This window comes from Salvelinus sp. IW2-2015, linkage group LG4q.1:29, assembly GCF_002910315.2.
Source record: "Salvelinus sp. IW2-2015 linkage group LG4q.1:29, ASM291031v2, whole genome shotgun sequence".
In the NCBI taxonomy this organism is placed as follows: Eukaryota; Metazoa; Chordata; class Actinopteri; order Salmoniformes; family Salmonidae; genus Salvelinus; species Salvelinus sp. IW2-2015.
The window spans coordinates 29,363,646-29,384,940 of NC_036842.1; the positions used below are offsets into that span (position 1 = coordinate 29,363,646).

Here is a 21,295-nt window from a genome sequence, read left to right on the forward strand (position 1 = left end):
TCCTCTGGTCTGATGAAACAAAAAAATAACTGTTTGGCCATAATGACCATTGTTATGTTTGGGAGAAAAAGGGGGCGGCTTGCAAGCCGAAGAACACCATCAAACCGTGAAGCCCGGGGGTGGCAGCATCATGTTGTGGGGGTGCTTTGCTGCAGGAGGGACTGGTGCACTTCACAAAATAGATGGCATCATGAGGGGGGGAAATTATGTGGAAATATTGAAGCAAAATCTCAAGACATCAGTCAGGAAGTTAAAGCTTGGTCGCAAATGGATCTTCCAAATGGACAACGACCCAAAGCACACTTACAAAGTTTTGGCAAAATGGCTTAAGGACAACAAAGTCAAGGTATTGGAGAGGCCATCACAAAACCCTGACCTTAATCCCATAGAAAATTTGTGGGCAGAACTGAAAAAGTGTGTGCGAGCAAGGAGGTATACAAACCTGACTCAGTTACGCCAGCTCTGACAGGAGGAATGGGCCAAAATTCACAGAACTTACTGTGGAAAGCTTGTGGAAGGCTACTCGAAATGCTTGATCCAAGTTAAACAATTTAAAGGCGATGCTACCAAATACTAATTGAGTTTATGTAAACTACTGACCCACTGGGAATGTGATGAAAGAAATAAAACATGAAATGAATCATTCTCTATACTATTATTCTGACATTTCACATTCTTAAAATAAAGTGGTGATCCTAACTGACGTAAAACAGGGAATTTTTTACTTGGATTAAGGATTAAATGTCAGGAATTGTGAAAAACTGAGTTTAAATGTATTTGGTTAAGGTGTATGTAAACTTCCGACTTAAACTGTATGTATCACCTTAAGGAAGAAGGAACGTATTTTTGTGCCATCATATATTACAAAAAAGTTATCCTTAGAACACAAATATCAAACAGGTCTCAGCATCTGGTTCCCAGCCAATCTCTGTTGCCTTACTCTCCAGATAACCAATAGATTGGATATTCACGTCCAATAAGTCATTGAGGATATTCTCCCTGATTGGTCAGTCGTCAGGAACAGCCTCATCCACCCACTTCAAATAGGGCAGGCTCCCGTCCTCCACAGGGAAACTAAGCACCTCTGGAGTCTCATAGGGATGCACAGACCTGGGGAGGAGCAACAACACATACATTATGTAGCAGGTGCCTAAGTTAGCATTGCTACTGCCTTCCTGAGACCTGAAGTACTGTTGCCCGAGACCCAACTGCTTGGGATAATTTCTATAAAAAAACAAATGTAACTTACTTGACATAGTCTATGAGCCTTTGGGTCTTCGAGGTCCTCGTCTTCACCAACTACAATGCAGAAAAATCTTAGCTATTACTCTGGAAACTCTTGGTTTCAACTCACAGTGTAATACTGAACAACCAGCCAGAGACATGAAAGCATAGCTCTACCAAATAACTTTACCATCAGAATTTCCGTCGCATCTTGAATCTCCCCTTTCCAGTAATACCTATGGGACAAAAATAAAAACCTTTGGGACATTCACAGTAGTAAACTGTACATGGGTTGTTCAATGAAACGAGCACCTTTGATATTTTAAGTAGAAATTGAGCGCAAATATTGAATATTAAAAGTATGTTATATTAAATGATGTGCCCTTTAATATAGACCACATGGAACATTCAATAAAATTCAGTATTTTGACATGTCCCTTTGTACATCCTCTGTGACTTCTAGGAGGATTTTAACTCACTTAACCCCAACATTTATCCAAGTTTACACCATCATTGTAGTTATTTAGTTGCTTTGACAAAGTCATTGCTGAAGATTATTATTAATTTCATGTGGTTCATATTAAGGTTAAAAAGAAAAAAGAAAAACATGTCCCTCATTTTAAGGTCAACCCTGCTACGTGAACTGTTATGCGAAACTTTTTTTTGTTGTTGTTTTTTTACCAAAATAAACATTGAACATCTAATAGTCAAATCATAGTGTAAAGCAGGTGAGCTGGTTACACTCTTTTTGACCATTTTCTGGTGTTTTGTGGTGGGAAAATTAGCAGGTCAAGCATAACACATTAACCCTATTACACCTAGATAGACAGGCTAGAAATGTTTGAACAATTTAATGTCCATTTTTGTGAAGTTTGCATTTAATTACCACTCCCTGTTACACACAACAAGCTTCCAATCCTCCTGTCACAATTGGATTTATGAATGATTTAAGGCGATGTCGTCAATCCTGTTATGGTAAACCATGTTACTTTATTTGGCACTTAATAGGCACTTACTATAGTCTTTTTTATTTAACCTTTGAGATGGGAAAATAGGTTTTTTATGAAGTTGAACATGTGCTTTTTATGACAGAATGTTAAAATTAGGTGAAATAAAAACTAAAAACAATTTACACTGTTCAAAAGGCACCTATTTGGTGGAACAACCCACATACGCAGATGTAGTAAACAGTATACTTATGTGTAGTGTGATAGGCTAAATAATGCTCTTCAATGATAGAATAGTTTTTCTCCAACATTAATAACCCCTTACCTTTACCCTAACCCAAACTGTAACACTAACTGTAACCCTAAACCTAACCCTTACCCTAACCCAAACTGTAACCCTAAACCTAAAGCCCCTTACCTTTACCCTAACCCAAACTGTAACCCTAAACCTAACCCTTACCTTTACCCTAACCCAAACTGTAATCCTAAACTTAGGTTTAGGGTTACAGTTTGGGTTAGGGTAAAGGTAAGGGTTAGGTTTAGGGTTACAGTTAGTGTTACAGTTTGGGTTAGGGTAAAGGTAAGATTTAGTGCAGCGTTTCCCCTTTGGGGTCCTGAGGAACGAGTTAGTGGTTAGGTTTAGGGTTAAGGTTGTGTGTGTGTGTGTGTGTGTGTGTGTGTGTGTGTGTGTGTGTGTGTGTGTGTGTGTGTGTGTGTGTGTGTGTGTGTGTGTGTGTGTGTGTCCTGTGTGGCTCAGTTGGTAGAGAATGGTGCTTGCAATGCCAGGATTAGCTTCCCTTGGGGCAACCAGTACGGAAAATGTATGTACTCACTACTGTAAGTCGCTCTGGATAAGAGAATCTGCTAAAATTGAAAAATGTGTGTGAGCCAGACTGGCACTGGCAGTACTTACATGGTGGAGGTCCTGGGCAGAATATTGATGCATGCTGCCATCCTCCTCTCCATAATGGCTCTGTGCGAGAGAAGAGGAAGGAAGGGAGGAGAGGAGAGAGACCGCAACAATTATGATATCATTCAGTTATTTTGCAGATGTGTTGTTATTTTAAAGAATATTTGGCCTATTTAGTATATGGCCCAGGGCTGTGCACAGAGTTTACAAGGGACACGTGCTGAAACTGTACAAATGAATATCTCAAAATTCACAGCATACCAACTGCTTCTGTAGCAAAAATTTTAACATTTTTGAGAATAGGCCTTTATAATTCTGCAACAGCACACTCACTCATCACAAATTGTAAGCAAGCTAGTTACAGTGCCTCCTAAAGACATGATTGACATCAGGAAAAGATGGTGGGCTATCAATTGATCATTCATATTGATGATTGATGTAAATCTGCTAGTTAGCTAGCTCGATTTGTTTTTATAATTGTGATTTATCTCCAATGCTTTTAAATAATAACTTCATAATATGCACTGAACAACATCCAACAATTTCAAAGATTTTACTGACTTACAGTTCATATAAGGAAATCAGTCAAGTGAAATAAATTCATTAGGCTCTAATCTATACATTTCACATGACTGGGAATACAGATATGCATATCTTGGTCAAAGATACCTTAAAAAAAAGTAGGGGTGTGGATGAGAAAACCTTTCAGTATCCGGTGTGACCACAATTTTTTGTTGTTGCATGAAGCAGCACGACACATCTCCTTCGCATAGAGTTGATCAGGCTGTCGATTGTGCCCTGTGGAATGTTGTCCCACTCCTCTTCAATGGCTGTGCAAAGTTGCTGGATATTGGCAGGAACTGGAACACGGTGCCGTACATGTCGATCCAGAGCATCCCAAACATGCTCAATGGGTGACATGTCTGATGAGTATGCAGACCATGAAAAAAACGTGGGCATTTTCAGCTTCCAGGATTTGTGTACGGATCCTTGTGACATCGGGCCATGCATTATCATGCTGAAACAGGAGGTGATGCCGGCGGATGAATGGCATGAGCGTGGGCCTCAGGATCTCGCCACGGTATCTCTGTGCATTCAAATTTACATGGATAAAATGCAATTGTGTTCATTGTCTGTAGCTTATGCCTGCCCATACCATAACCCCACCCTCACCATGGGACACTGGTCACAACGCTGACATCAGCAAACCCGTTCGCACACACGACGCCATATGCAATCTTCCGGGTACAGTTGACACCGAGTTTCATTTGAGAAGAGCACACTTCTCCAGAGTGCCAGTGGCCATCAAAAGTGAGCATTTGCCCACTGAAGTCGGTTATGAAGTCAAACTGCATTCAGGTCAAGACCCTGGTGAGGACGACAAGCACGCAGATGACCTTCCTTGAGACGTTTTCTGACAGTTTGTGCAGAAATGATTTGGTTGTGCAAACCCATAGTTTCATCAGCTGTCCGGGTGGCTGGTCTCAGACGATCCCGCAGGTGAAGAAGCCGGATGTGGAGATCCTGGGCTGGCGTGGTTACATGTGATCTGAGGTTGTGAGGCCGGTTGGATGTACTGCCAAATCTCTAAAATGACGTTGGAGGCGGCTTATGGTAAAGAAATGAACATTAAATTATCTGGCAACAGCTCTGGTGGACATTCCTGCATTCAGCATTCCAATTGCACCCTCCATCAAAACTTAAGACACCTGTGACATTGTGTTGTGTGACAAAACTGCACATTTTAGAGTGGATTTTATAAAATCAAATCAAATCAAATTTTATTAGTCACATACACATGGTTAGCAGATGTTAATGCGAGTGTAGCGAAATGCTTGTGCTTCTAGTTCCGACAATGCAGTAATAACCAACAAGTAATCTAACCTAACAATTCCACAACTACTACCTTATACACACACAAGTGTAAAGGGATAAAGAATATGTACATAAAGATATATGAATGAGTGGTGGTACAGAACGGCATAGGCAAGATGCAGTAGATGGTATAGAGTACGGTATATACATATGAGATGAGTACTGTAGGGTATGTAAACATAAAGTGGCATAGTTTAAAGTGGCTAGTGGTACATGTATTACATAAGATGGCAAGATGCAGTAGATGATATAGAGTACAGTATATACATATGAGATGGGTAATGTAGGGTATGTAAACATTATATTAAGTGGCATTGTTTAAAGTGGCTAGTGTTACATTTTTACATAATTTCCATCAATTCCATTTTTAAAGTGGCTGGAGTTGAGTCAGTATGTTGGCAGCGGCCGCTAAATGTTAGTGGTGGCTGTTTAACAGTCTGATGGCCTTGAGATAGAAGCTGTTTTTCAGTCTCTCGGTCCCTCTGTGCTTTGATGCATACTGTACTGACCTGCCTTCTGGATGATAGCGGGGGACAGGCAGTGGCTTGGGTGGTTGTTGTCCTTGATGATCTTTATGGCCTTCCTGTGACATCGGGTGGTGTAGGTGTCCTGGAGGGCAGGTAGTTTGCCCCGGTGATGCGTTCTGCAGACCTCACTACCCTCTGGAGAGCCTTACGGTTGTGGGCGGAGCAGTTGCCGTACCAGGCGGTGATACAGCCCGACAGGATGCTCTCGATTGTGCATCTGTAGAAGTTTGTGAGTGCTTTTGGTGACAAGCCGAATTTCTTCAGCCTCCTGAGGTTGAAGAGGCGCTGCTGCGCCTTCTTCACGACGCTGTCTGTGTGGGTGGACCAATTCAGTTTGTCCGTGATGTGACACCGAGGAACTTAAAACTTTCCACCTTCTCCACTACTGACCCGTCGATGTGGATAGGGGGGTGCTCCTCTGCTGTTTCCTGAAGTCCACAATCATCTCCTTGTTTTTGTGACGTTGAGTGTGAGGTATTTTCCTGACACCACACTCCGAGGGCCCTCACCTCCTCCCTGTAGGCCGTCTCGTCGTTGTTGGTAATCAAGCCTACCACTGTGGTGTCATCCGCAAACTTGATGATTGAGTTGGAGGCGTGCATGGCCACGCAGTCGTGGGTGAACAGGGAGTACAGGAGAGGGCTCAGAACGCACCCTTGTGGGGCCCCAGTGTTATAGTCCCCAGCACAAGGTGCACTTGTGTAATGATCATGCTGTTTAATCAGCTTCTTGATATGCCACATCTGACAGGTGGATGGATTATCTTGGCAAAGGAGAAATGTTCACTAACAAGGATGTAAACTTTGAGCACACAATTTGAGAGAATAAAGCTTTTCGTGGGTATGGACATTTTGGGGATCTTTTATTTCAGCGGATGAAACATGGGACCAACACTTTACATGTTATGTTTATATTTTTGTTTTTTATAATATTACTAATCTTCTAAATCAATATACTGTATATATGGCTGGCTGGCTATCGACTTTTGTGGATATTTTAGTATATGGTCGTTCGCTAGAGTCTAGACGACCTGTGTTGCTGCTCAATATCCTCATTTTGAAAACATTTCCTAATACTACTGCTTTAACCTGAGAGGATAGATGGGGGGAAGAACATTTACATTTCGGAGCAGCTCGTTTGAAACCTACTCAGTGTTCTCTCCAGTTAGCGTCATGTTAAAAAGAGAACAGCTCATCTACATGCACGACAGACCAGGGTTGGGCTCAATTCCAGGCAGTCAATTCAGGAAATAAAAATTGAATTAAATGTATTTGTCCCATGCCGAATACAACAGTTATAGATCTTACCATGAAATGCTTACTTATGAGCTTTTTCCTAACAATTCAGAGTCAAAAAGTAAGAGTTTGAGGTAATATGTACAGTTAATTTTACCAATACGTAATACAAGTACAAATACGTTCCTTCTTCCTTAAGGAGATACATACAGTTGAAGTAGGAGGTTTACATACACCTTCGCCAAGTACATTTAAACTCAGTTTTTCACAATTCCTAACATTTAATCCAAGTAAAAATTCCCTGGTTTAGGTCAGTTAGGATCACCACTTTATTTTAAGAATGTGAAATGTCAGAATAATAGTAGAGAGAATGATTTATTTCAGCTTTTATTTCTTTCATCACATTCCCAGTGGGTCAGTAGTTTACATACACTCAATTAGTATTTGGTAGCATTGCATTTAAATTGTTTAACTTCTCTAGGGTAGGGGGCAGCATTCGGAATTTTGGATGAAAAGCATGCCCAAATTAAACTGCCTGCTTCTCGGGCCCAGAAGATATGATATGCATATAACTGGTAGATTTTGGATAGAAAACACTCTAAAGTTTCCAAAACTGTTAAAATAGTGTCTGTGAGTATAACAGAACTGATTTGGCAGGCGAAAACCTGAGAAAAATTCGGGAAGTAGTTGTTTTTGCTTTTGTAGTTTTCTATTCAATGCCATTACAGTATCCATTGACTTAGGACTCAAATTGCAGTTCCTATGCCTTCCACTATATGTCAACAGTCTTTAGAAATTGTTTCAGGCTTGTATTCTGAAAAATGAGGAAGTAAGAGCAGTCTGAATGAGTGGACCCTAAAGTGTCACAGAGCTTTTTCATGCGCACGACCGAGAGAGTGCCTTTCTTGTTTACCTTTCATATTGACAACGTTATTGTCCGGTTGAAGTTTTATCGATTATTTAGGCTAAAAACAACCTGAGGATTGAATATAAACATCGTTTGACATGTTTCTATGAACTTTACGGATACAATTTGGATTTTTTGTCTGCCTGTTTTGACTGCGTTTGAGCCTGTGGATTACTGAAGAAAATGCGCGAACAAAACGGAGGTTTTTGGATATAAAGAGACTTTATCGAACAAAAGGAACATTTATTGAGTAAATGAATGTCTGCTGAGCGCAACCATATGAAGATCATCAAAGGTAAGGGATTAATTGTATCTCTATTTCTGACTTGTGTAACTTTTCTACTTGGCTGGTTACTGTTTGTAATGATTTGTCTGCTGGGCTATGTTCTCAAATAATCGTAAGGTATGCTTTCGCCGTAAAGCATTTTTTGCTTTTCGTGGTTGGATTCACAAGAAGTTAACCTTTAAACCTATGTAAAATATGTTTTGTTTTCTGAATTTTTATAATGAGTATTTCTGTATTTGAATTTGGCGCCCAGCAGTTTCACTGGCTGTTGAAGAGGTGGGACGCTAACGTCTCACGTACCCAAGAGAGGTTTAACTTGGGTGTAACGGCTGTCGTCGGAATGAGACCAAAGCGCAGCGTTGAAAATGTTCATGATCTTTATTGTCAAGAATCACTCAAACAAAAATAACGATTACAAAAACGAAAGCGAACAGTTCCGTCAGGCAACAAAACAGCTAAACAGAAAATAACTCCCCACAAAACCCAAACTGAAAATCACAACTTATATACGATCCCCAATCAGAGACAATGATAGACAGCTGCCTCTGATTGGGAACCACACATGGCAAAAACAACAAAGAAATAGAAAACATAGAATCTCCCACCCGAGGCAATCCCTGACCTAACCAATCATAGTGAATAAATAAGGATCTCTAAGGTCAGAGCGTGACGGACCCCCCCCCCCCAAAGGTGCCGCTCCGGGCGCAAACCTGAACCTATAGGGGAGGGTCCGGGTGGGCATCTACTCTCGGTGGGGGCTCCGGTGGGGGCTCCGGTGCGGGACGCAGACCCTGCCCCGCTTTAGGCTCCCCCCACTTCGGTGGCGCCTCCGGTGCAGGGATCGTCACCGGGACCTTCCGGGCCGTAGATCATCGCCGGAGGCTCTGGACTGCAGATCGCCGCTGGAGGCTCGGGACTGCAGATCGTCGCCGGAGAACCTGGAATGGGAACCCCCGCTGGAGGATCTGGACTGCAGCTCGTCACTGGAGGCTCCGGACTGGGGACCGTCGCTGAAGGCTCCGGACTGGGGACCATCACTGGAGGCTCCGGACTGGGGACCGTCGCTGCAGACTCCGGACAGGGGACTGTCGCTGCAGGCTCCTTGCCATGGATCATCGCTACAGGCTCCGGGCCATGGATCATTTCTGGAGGCTCCGTGCCATGGATTACCACTACAGGCTCTGGGCCATGGATTATCACTAGAGGCTTCGTGCCATGGATCATCACTGGAGGCTTTGTACGTGGAGCCGGAACAGGTCTCACCGGACTGAGGAGACGTACTGGAAGCCTGGTGCGGGGAGCTGCCATAACACGTCCTGGCTGGATACCCACTCCAGCTCGGTGAGTGTGGAGAGCTGGCACGGGATGCACTGGGCTATGAAGGCGCACTGGAGGCATAGTGCGTAGAGCCGGTGCAGGATATGCTGGGCCGTGGAGGCGCACCGGAGGTCTGGAGTGCAGAGCTGGCACAACGCGTCCTGGCTGAATCCCCCCTGGAGCACGGCAAGTGCGGGGAGCTGGAACAGGCCGCACTGGGCTGTCCTGGCGAACTGGGGATACCGTGCGTAGAGCTGGCGCAGGATATCCTGGACCGAAGAGACGCACTGGAGGCCAGGAGCGCTGAGCCGGCACAATCCGTCCTGGCTGAATGCCCACTCTAGCACGGCAACTGCGGGGAGCTGGAACAGAGCGCACCGGGCTATGAATGCGTACATCACCGCATAACATGGTGCCCAACCGGTCACACGCTCCCCACGGTAAGCACAGGGAGTTGGCTCAGGTCTAAATTCTGACTCCGCCAATCTCCCCGTGTGCCCCCCAAAAAATGTTTTTCGGGAGCTGCCTCTCGGGCTTCCGTGCTAGCCGTGACCCCTTGTATAGTTGCTCCCTCCTTGCTGCCTCCGTCTGCTCCCATGGGAGGCGATCTTTCCCAGCCAGGATCTCCTCCCACGTCCAGAAACCTTTACCATTCAGGATGTCCTCCCACATCCATTTCTCCCCATTTTCCCTCCAAACATAACGATAGTCATTATGGCCAAACAATTCAATTTTTGTTTCATCAGACCAGAGGACATTTCTCCAAAAAGTACTATCTTTATCCCCATGTGCAGTTACAAACTGTAGTCTGGCTTTTTTATGGCGGTTTTGGACCAGTGGCTTCTTCCTTGCTGAGCGGCCTTTCAGGATATGTCGACATAGGACTTGTTTTACTGTGGATATAGATACTTTTGTACATGTTTCCTCCAGCATCTTCACAAGGTCCTTTGCTGTTGTTCTGGGATTGATTTGCACTTTTTGCACCAAAGTACGTTAATCTCTAGGAGACAGAATGTGTCTCCTTCCTGAGCGGTATGATGGCTGCGTGGTCCCATGGTGTTTATACTTGCGTACTATTGTTCGTACAGATGAATGTGGTACCTTCTGCCGTTTGGAAATTGTTCCCAAGGATGAACCAGACTTGTGGAGGACTGCAATTTTTTTTCTGAGGTCTTGGCTGATTTATTTTGATTTTCCATTGATGTCAAGCAAAGAGGCACTGAGTTTGAAGGCAGGCCTTGAAATACATCCACAGGTACACCTCCAATTGACTGAAATTATGTCAATTAACCTATCAGAAGCTTCTAAAGCCATGACATAATTTTTGGGCATTTTCCAAGCTGTTTAAAGGCACAGTCAATTTAGTGTATGTAAACTTCTGACCCACTGGAATTGTGATACAGTGAATTATAAGTGAAATAATCTGTTTGTAAACAATTGTTGGAAAAATTACTTGTATCATGCACAAAGTATATGTCCTAACCGGCTTGCCAAAACTATAGTTTGTTAACAAGAATTTTGTGGAGTGGTTGAAAAACGAGTTTTAATGACTCCAACCTAAGTGTATGTAAACTTCCGACTTCAACTGTACATGTGAACTACCGTTCAAAAGTTTGGGGTCACTTAGAAATGTCCTTGTTTTTTAAAGAAAATACAATTTTTGGTCCATTAAAATAACATCCAATTGATCAGAAATGCATTGTTAAATGTTGTAAATGACTGTTGTAGCTGGAAACGGGAGATTTTTTATGGAATATCTACATAGGCGTACAGAGGCCCATTATCAGCAATCATCATTCCTGTGTTCCAATGGCACGTTGTGTTAGCTAATCCAAGTTTATAATTGTAAAGGTCAAATTGGTCATTAGGAAACCATTTTGTAATTATGTTAGCACAGCTGAAAACTGTTGTTCTGATTAAAGAAGCAATAAAACGGGCCTTTAGACTAGTTGAGTATCTGGAGCATCAGCATTTGTGGGTTCGATTACAGGCTCAAAATGGCCAGAAACAAAGTCTTTCTTCTGAAACTCGTCAGTCTATTCTTGTTCTGAGAAATTAAGGCTATTCTGTGTGAGAAATTGCCAAGAAACTGAAGATCTCGTACAACGCTGTGTACTACTCCCTTCACAGAACAGCGCAACCTGGCTCTAAGCAGAATGGAAAGAGGAGTGGGAGGCCCGGTGCACAATTGAGCAAGAGGACAAGTACATTAGAGTGTCTAGTTTGAGAAACAGATGCCTCACAAGTCCTCAACTGGCAGCTTCATTAAATAGTACCCGCAAAACAGCAGTCTCAACGTCAACAGTGAAGAGGCGACTCCTGCTGGCCTTCTAGGCAGAGTTGCAAAGAAAAAGCCATATCTCAGACATCTGACCAACATTCTGAAGGCACAGGGTGGAAAGGAGATCAAAATCCACGGCCAGTCCATTCAATTCGTCCAGGACCTGTCTGCTAGGCTTATGAAAAACAACGCAAGCAATACATTCCGATCAAACAGTCACTGGAGGGAAAAGGAATCAAATCTCAACTCTGCTTCCTGGCAATGCTGTGGGTATGGAAGGGAACGAAAAGGATAGAATTCACAAGCGCTGATGAAGCCCTAATCAAGCTTCAACTGGCAGATTCATTAAATAGTACCCGCAAAACACCATTCTCAACATCAACAGTGAAGAGGTGACTCCGGGATGCTGGCCTTCTAGGCAGAGTTTCAAAGAAAAAGCCACCTAGAAGAAAAAGAAAAACTCTGCCTAGAAGGCCAGCATCCTGGAATCGCCTGTGTTTTTTACATTGGATAAAAGTAGAGACTCAGAGCTAGAAAATGGTATATCATACACTACAGTTAAGGAACAATGAGAAAGTTATTCTGCTTTTAAAGTTGATAAACTTGTAACCTCACCTTTGAGAAAATGGCCCTTGAATGTTTTGGTAAACCTACTGGAGCACTCTTCTTTGATTACACCCATTCAGCATCTTTCACACCCTCTTGAACCTTATCCCCAACCCCACCCATATCTTTAAGGATTCACGTGAGGCCATTTACTAAACAACCAAAGTTTCAAGACTAAAGGCTGATTTATACTACGTCTATCGACAGTTGTTGCAGTGACATCATGAATATTATATTGTCTTCCAAAATCAAACTTGTCGTTGTCGTTATAAAAAAGTGCAAACACAAAAACTACAGGCTGCATGACATCAGCAACTTGGTGGTCCAAAATAGCATAACTAGTGTATTTTAACACCAATAAACCCACCCGTTTAAAAATAAATGTAGTATATGTCAATCTAGCAAACCAGGCAACAAAAAGCCACTTTCTCAACAATGTTTTCATTAGTTTCTAGCTTGTTAGCTAGCTAGCTAATGTTAAGTAAACTAGTTAGCCAATTCAAATAATGATCATATCCTGTAGCTGACAACATCTTCACTTTAGCTCACTTGTCTTCATTATTACAGGAAAATAAACTTACAACTAGATCATTATTTACAAGTTAATAATGGCGAGCCAATTACAGAAATGTGCTTATTGTTGTGAGTGTGACAAAATAAAAGCAGGGCATTCTACCTGAGAATTTTAGAACTTGTCTCATTGGCCTAACATTATATACTAATTTGACTTTGTTGTGATGTTCTTCACATTACCATCTCTCGTAAACACATACTATATAAAATAAAATAAAAGTTTATTTATTTACATGCACAGGATACAGAAGTTGTAGTGAAATGGTTACTTGCATAGTGGAGTCTTTTGTTTAGACATGTAGCTAGCTAGCTAGCTAGCTAAACAATAAACCATAATCCCAACTCATAACATTACTACCCTGAATCTGCAAATAGCTAACCAACCAGGAAAGGATTACCTAACACATACTGAACAGATCATGTTATAGACATAAGCATGCTACATGGCAGACCAATATGAACTCATCTCTCGACATGTCCAGCCCATCCATTATCTCAGCCAATCAGCTTGCGGGAAAGTTCCTGTCTCTTTCCGTGGCTTAATCAACTAGATGACATACAAGTTTGTTATTAAGGTATATGAAACTTCACATGTTCCAGAAGACATTTCGGCACAAAAACGAAGTATACGTTCAAATGGCTCTCCGGAGAAGTATTAACGTGTGACATACGCCTACTTTCCTAAAACAAGTCCCTTTAAGGGGCATCTATTTTTAATGACTTCTCAATGACCTGAAAAAGAAAAGCTATTTATGTAAATATTTTTTTTTCAAATTTAGTCTATTGCAAAAGTTATATCGAATTCTGTTTTTTTGACAATGCAACCAAATATCAACATTTGAAGGAGATGTACATTCTGCTTGGATAGTTCCATCTGTGCCACTGACTTAGTCTCTCTTTATTTCCAGCTTGTCTCCATCTCAGCCAAAAATGTAAAGAATAGGTGCACTGTTGTTACATCTAATGCCTGTTTACCTGAGGCTGATGCCACGCAGGTGTTTGTACTCATGTAATTATGCATATACACACACTCACATTCAAACGCACACACGTGCACATACACGGACACACACACACACACATACATGTAAATAGTGCCATACATGCACTCAAACGTATTCAGGGTGCCTTGCTGTTAGGATTTTTGTTGTAGTTGATGTCTTTTGTTTTTTGCATTGTTGTTTTCTGTTTTCGTTAGTTTTTCTCTTTTTTCTCTTTTGTTCCTTTTGATGGTTGTTGGTGCATTGGGGGACGGGGGATGGGTGCTTGGAGGGTAGGGAATGGAATGATTTTATTCTATTCTATTATGACTTTTCTTTATCTCGGGGGGTGGGACTGTAGGGGTGGTCTCGGATGGTTGAGGGGCAGCTCTCAGGAAACTGTGGGGGGGATTTTAGAGGGCTGGTCGCCTGGCGGTTGGGAGCTTGAGCCGGTGGCTGATAAGTCACTGGTTCGGATCCCCGTTTTTTGACCTTGTTGGAGATCTGTCGACGTGCCCTTGAGCAGGACGTTGACCCTGATTGCTTCTGTGGGTCACTCTGGATGGGAGTCTGTTAGACGACTGAATGTAATGTTGAGCGGCTTCACTGCAAGTAAATTGTATGTTTTAACATAACATTTTTTTAAAGTTAAAGAATAAGACTCAATCAAATCAAACTTCTGCGGCGAGAGACAGATTTATTTACAGAGCAATTCAGTTGAGCATTTCCTGTTGGCATATCAGTGCAACATAATGTAAAGTGTGACCTAGGTTATTCTGAATTTTTTACTGAAGCCCACATACTGTGTTCTCAACAACTTGAGACCAATTTGAGACCTCTTATAGGATAGATCTTTTCACACAGCCTCATCATTATTTGTTTAAAAATGTATCAATTACTTTTCGACAGTCTAGCCAAATATGGAAGGTTTGTTTCAATCTGGTAATGTTAAAAATATATTTGAACTAATTTCACTTCTGCAGAAAGTGTCTCACTGCCCTCACGTTTGACCATTTCCTTATTTCTTTCCTCTGAAATGGTATAATTGTTAAAGAGAGATATCCTCTTTTTAATAAGTGTCTGGTGAGTGGCAGAATGAGTCAGAAATTATGTTGTAGCTTAGCTGAGAATGTCCGCTTGAAAAAAATTGTTCTGATACTCTCACTCTGAAAGTTTTAAAGATGCACTATGCAGGAATCGCTCCGCCATTTCCTGGTTGCTAGAATTCGAAGAGTTCATTTTATGTGACAAAACAAGCAAGCATAGTGTAGAGAATCATTGTACCATCTATCCCACTGTGAAATATATTTTTCAAAACCAAAAATATTGCATTTTCAGCTGTTTGAAGCTGGTGTACAAAATCAAAAGTAAAAGATGGAAAAAAACTTAACTTAAGAATGGGACACAAAGAAAAAGCACACATTGAATAGATCTACCGCTTTGTTAGATTTGCTATCAATGAGAATGACAGATCTAAACAATTTTGTGTGAATTTGATTGGGTCGCCCAGAAAGTTAGGTATTGCAGCTTTAAATATATATCTATAAATGTTATATTAATTACAGTTTGTCTACAAATTAATAATTGATATGTTGGATTTACATCTATATCTCAACCAAAACTCAAGGTTAAAGAAAAGGACTAAATCAAATTAAATCAAATTTCTGAAGAACAGAAGTTAGGTGATGCAACAGGACAACAACCCAAAAGACAGAAGTAAATCAACAACAGAATGGCTTAAACAGAAGAAAATGCGCCTTCTGGATTGGCCCAGTCAGTCCTGACCTCAACCCGATTGAGATGCTGTGGCATGACCTCAAGAGAGCAGTTCACACCAGGCATCCCAAGAATATTGTGGAACTGAAATAGTTTTGTAAAGAGTAATGATCCAAAATTCCTCCTCACCGTTGTGCAGGTCTGATCCGCAACTACAGAAAACGTTTGGTTGAGGTTATTGCTGCTAAAGGAGGGTCAACATGTTATTAAATCCAAGGGTTCACATACTTTTCCAACCTGCACTGTGAATGTTTACATGGTGTGTTCAATAAAGACATGTACAATTATAATTGTTTGCGTGTTATTAGTTTAAGCAGACTGTGTTTGTCTATTGTTGTGACTTAGATGAAGATCAGATAAAATGTTATGACCAATTTATGCAGAAATCCAGGTAAGTCGAAAGCGTTCACATACTTTTCATTCCCACTATATATATATTGTCTTTTTTTGTTGAATCCTGGGTTGAATTGAAATAATAGCTGTATACTTATGCTAAATTGTTTATTATATTCTATTGAGCCATTTACTTTATATTCATATTCTTATCTTTTATAATGTATTATTGTTGTTGCATTTTCGAGGAACCTGCAAGGAAGCATTTCGTTGGACTGTAATAATTACTAAATAAGTAGTAATTTTTATTAATTTATTCTTTATTCTATTTAGTGAGATCTACAAACAGTAGAGAGCTGAAGCATTGAAGCATTGTGGAAATACTAATTACTTAGCATATATTCTGCTTAGTGGTTGGTCACATCACATGTGATATTAATAGGGCCAGGTGTTTTTCCTGACCAAGCAACCAAACCAGGAAAATCTCTGGGTCCTAGTTATGGCCAGTGCAGAATAATTGTAACTTGAGTCTGCTGAGAGGAGGATGGCACATAATAATGGCTGGAATGGAGCAATTGGAACAGCATCAAACACTTGATGCATTTGATACCATTCCGTATATTCCGCTCCAGCCATTACCATGGGCCTGTCTTCCCCAATTAAGGTGCCACCAACCTCCTGCGATCTTGATGTGTTCTGAAACATACACTGCATGGGCAAAAGTATGTGGACATCTGCTCGTCAGACATCTCATTCCAAAATCATGGGCATTAATATGGAGTTGGTCCCCGCTTTGCTGCTATAACAGCCTCCACTCTTCTGGGAAGGCTTTCCGTTAGATGTTGGAACATTGCTTCAGGGATTTGCTTCTCATCAGCCACAATGGTATTAGTGAGGTCAGTACTGATGTTGGGCGGTTAGGCCTGGCTCGCAGTCGGCGTTCCAATTCATCCCAAAGGTGTTCGATGGGGATGAAGTCAGGATTCTGTGCAGGCCAGTCAAGTTCTTCCACACCGATCTCAACAAACATGGACATCACTTTGTGCACGGGGGCATCGTCATGCTGAAACCGGAAAGGGCCTTCCCAAAACTGTTACCACAAAGTTGGAAGCACAGAAGCACATCTAGAATGTCATTGTATGCTGTAGTGTTAAACTGTCCTGGAACTAAGGGCCTAGTCCGAACCATGAAAAACAGCCCCAGACCATTATTCCTCATACACCAAACTTTACAGTTGGCAATATGCATTGGGGCAGGTAGCGTTCTCCTGGCATCTGCCAAACCCAGATTTGTCTGTTTGACTGCATAATGGTGAAGTGTGATTCATCACTCTAGAGAACTCGTTTTCACTGCTCCAGAGTCCAATCATGGCAAGCTTTACACCACTCCAGCCGACGCTTGGCATTGCGCATGGTGATCTTAGGCTTGTGTGCGGCTGCTCGGCCATGGAAACCCATTTCAAGAACCTCCCGACGAACAGTTATTGTGCTGACGTTGCTTCTACAGGCAGTTTGGAACTCAGTAGTGAGTGTTGCAACCGAGGACAGACCATTTTTACGCGCTACGTGGTTCAGCACTTGGCGGTCCCGTTCTGTGAACTTGTGTGGCCTACCCCTTCACGGCTGAGCCACTGTTGCTCCTAGACGTTTCCACTTCACAATAACAGGACTTACGGAAATTTGATGAACTGACTTGTTGGAAAGGTGGCGTCCTATGACGGTGCCACGTTGAAAGTCACTGAGCTCTTCAGTAAGGCCGTTCTACTGCCAATTTATGGCTATGGAGATTGCATGGCTGTGTGCTCGATTTTAAACACCTGTCAGCAACGGATGTGGCTTACCACACTGCATCCCACTGCTGGCTTGCTTCTGAAGCTAAGCAGGGTTGGTCCAGGTCAGTCCCAGATTCTGCTGGAAGTAGTGATGGAGGGCCAATAGGAGGCACCCTTTCTTCTGGTGTAAAAAAATATCACAACGCCCCAGGGCAGTGATTGGGGACATCACCCTGTGTAGGGTGCCGTATTTAAGATGGGACGTTAAACGGGTGTCCTGACTCTCTGTGTTCACTAATGATCCCATGGCACTTCTCGTAAGAGTAGGGGTGTTAACCCCGGTGTTCTGGCTAAATTCCCAATCTGGCCCTCGTACCATCACGGTCACCTAATCATCCCCAGCTTACATTTGGCTCGTTCATCCCCCCTCCTCTCCCCTGTAACTATTCCCCAGGTCGTTGCTGTAAATGAGAATGTTTTCTCAGTCAACTTACCTGGTAAAATAAGAGTAAAAAAAGAGCCAAATCCACTAATTTGAAAGGGTGTCCACATACTTTTGTATATATAGTGTATTATAAAGAGAGAGTAACCCTGCAGTACCACAAACACATTTCTAATAACCCTTATTCGTAATCCTCCAAAACAATTGACGAAACATAATTTTACTCCCATCTAAATGATTCTGTCCTAAAATAGATATTCAACACTGCCGTGCCGCTCAGCCTCTCTAACCACTAACTCAATATCTAGGTTGAAAGTACCCAGGTTAGGACAAGCTAATAATTCCATGAGGAAGCTTTTGAAAATAAACAGATTCATGAGACCAGCGCAAACTAGCATCGCTGGTCCCATTGTTTAGAATTCTTCCTCATTTATGCAATTGTCACGCCCTGACCTTAGAGAGCCTTTTTTATGTCTCTTTTTGGTTTGGTCAGGGTGTGATTTGGGTGGGCATTCTATGTCCTTTATTTCTATGATTTGTGTTTCTATGTTTTGGCCGGGTATGGTTCTCAATCAGGGGCAACTGTCTATCGTTGTCTCTGATTGGGAATCAAACTTAGGCAGCCATTTTTCCCACCTGTGATTGTGGGTAGGTATCTTTGTTAGTGGCACTATAGCCCTCGGAAGCTTCACGGTCGTTTATTTTGTTTCTTGTTTTGTTGGCGACATTCGAAAATAAAAGGAAATGTACGCTTACCACGCTGCACTTTCGTCCTCTTCTTTCGACGGCCGTGACAGCAATGCATTATGGGATATTAGAATCTTCTTGTTTTAACCTCTGTTATCTTCAACCTAGCTCATTCTCAGAAAATGCTCTAACCCTAACTCTACCTCATCAAAAGATGACATTGTGTATGAGTGATCCTGTTTCACACAGTCGAAGTTGCGTTCAAGGGTTTTCCCCTCATTTTGTTTGGGTGCATGATGTTGTTAAGTAAACACAACCATCACATTGATTAGCCTTAGAAGCATTTCACCACTGATTCATTGTGTAGTTTGTGTGTGCTGGGGTAGTATTGTTTAGTTACAGTGTGATAATGGTAGGTTGGACTGTAGCCTACCGGCCGATGTCCTTGGCTGCCTGTTCGTTGGGGCAGTTGATGAGGAGAACAGAGTGGTGTCCAGGTAGATAGCTCCCTGTAAAGGAAGAATGGAGCTTTCCACCCAGGAACCTCAGCATGGGATACATAGACATGGTCAACACCATTCCCTGGAGAAGAGGGAGGAGGAGGAACAGCAACACAATTCATTTCCCACCCACCTTGTGATCAGATTTTTTGTAATTAACCTTTATTTAACCAGGCAAGTCAATTAAGAACTAATTCTTCTTTGCAATGTCGGCCTGACAAGAGGCAAAAGGCCTCCTGTGGGGATAGGGGATAAAAAAACAACGTCAAACAAAATGGACAACACAGACAGAAGACACTGGCAACAGCAAACAAACAGTGGATGTTTGTGTGAAGTATAACAACATGCTTCCTTACATAAGGCAATGAAAACTCTTGACATAGGGTGACAACTAGAAACAACTACGTCTCAAAAACCTATTCATCTATGTGTCCTTTGAACTCCTCCAGGGACACCAGGTCCTGGGGTTTTAGGGAATTCCAAGACCAGGGGGCTGAGTAATGACAGGACCTTTTTCCATGCTCGGTTCTAATGTTCGGGACCGTTAGCATAAAACAAGATTGAGATCTAAGCATGTATGTGTTTTCATTTTGAGCTAGAAGAGAGGATAGATAAAATGGCAGTTTTCCTAAAATGGCCTTATAAGTAACAATGTACTGATGGCATGCCACTTATGCCACATATAAAGTGTAATGCTTTCACATATCACTCCAGGTAGAACAAATTGTCCTTACCTTAAAGACAGATCTAGGATCAGATACCCTACCTTTGACCCTGCATCAGTTGTTAGGCTATTGGGCCAAATCCCACCTACTATAATCACATCTCTGAGTTGAGGTCACTTCAGGGCAAGTTGTGGAAGGAGTCAGGACATGGTCCCTGATGGTCATTCATTGGTCAGTGAACAATGCCAGGTATTATCCCTGCTGCCCCATCAGAATGCTGTGTCCGGGCTTAATCTTGGTGACTCTCTCTGTTCTCTATCCTCTTATTATTGTGCTCCCACAGCTGAATGGCTAGTTGGAACAGACAGCGGCCAATTTATAATCCTCTCTCTCTCGCTGCAGCCTCTCTCTGTCTCTCTGCAAGCAGCATGGCATGAGTGATTGGCCTTTCACTAAATAACAAAGTGACCCCTCCCCAAAAAAACATCTGTCAATAATTGTTTAGTACGAGAGAAGCATTTCACTTTAATAAAATAAATCTGTGACTATTTGGGGAGGGTTTCCCCCCAGATATTGTATTGTTATAGGTAACTGATCTCACGTGTGAATTATTGCAACAAAACTGCATTCCAAAACATTATTAATTTGCCATCTGGATACATTTCTATAATTGTATTCAACAAAAATAATAAACTTACCATACAGATCACGAACAATCCCAAACGACAGAGCGTTTGAGCTAGGGACTGCTTGTGATATCGCGGGGACAGGAAGTCCATTTTACTGCCAGCAACAAATGTCATTCCGACCAAGAGTTATTCAGACTGTCAGACCCGGGTTTGAGAGGGAGAGAACAGATGGCGCCTTGTGCGCTCAACCTGACCTGGAGAGGGTAGAGAGGATCTATAAGCAGCTTTGCGCTTATACCGTCACAAATAAAGTTCTCGCTTCATAGTCCGTTGCCCATTTCTTGTGAATAATAGTCTATTTTTAATGTGCTAAATCTGCAAAGGTGAACTTTTCTGCTGGTGAAGCCAAATTGTTGTGGATAGATAAGCACAGTGACAGGTAGGTCGGATAGGACGGTCTATGACAGCACAGGAATCCGTGCTTGTCATTGGATGTTTGACACTTCCTGATACACCAGCGTCCAACCAAACACTGGCATTGAACATAGGGCGCCACCCCCAAAACCCTGGCCGTAAGCGGCTTTCGCTCCCTAATAAACATAAGTGCTTTTCACTGGATGCGAGGTAGAAGCTAGAGAGGTAGGCCTGTGTTGTGTGCAGATTAAAAATATAAACGGTTTTATTTTAGTGGGTGAGTCAATACTGTGGGGGGTGGTCTTTTTGCCCGAGATGCAGATGGCTATATCGGTCTGCCAATACAGGACTATTAAAGGCCCAGTGGTGAAAAAATATACTGTAGTTTTAAAAAGTATTATTATTTATTT

The 21,295-nt window shown here is 42.2% G+C and overlaps 1 protein-coding gene across 1 annotated transcript; it reads right to left on the reverse strand.

Moving 5' to 3' along the window:
* Positions 1 to 804: 804 nt before the first annotated feature.
* Positions 805 to 20,851, reverse strand: LOC111961115 (protein CutA homolog). Its single transcript, XM_023983229.2, has 6 exons — positions 20,541 to 20,851; positions 19,111 to 19,259; positions 3,085 to 3,144; positions 1,415 to 1,460; positions 1,250 to 1,299; positions 805 to 1,110 (listed from the first exon to the last, which is right to left on the reverse strand). The coding sequence occupies exons 1-6, from the start codon at positions 20,643 to 20,645 to the stop codon at positions 1,008 to 1,010; spliced, it is 513 nt and encodes a 170-aa protein (XP_023838997.1). The 5' UTR covers positions 20,646 to 20,851; the 3' UTR covers positions 805 to 1,007.
* Positions 20,852 to 21,295: the final 444 nt, after the last annotated feature.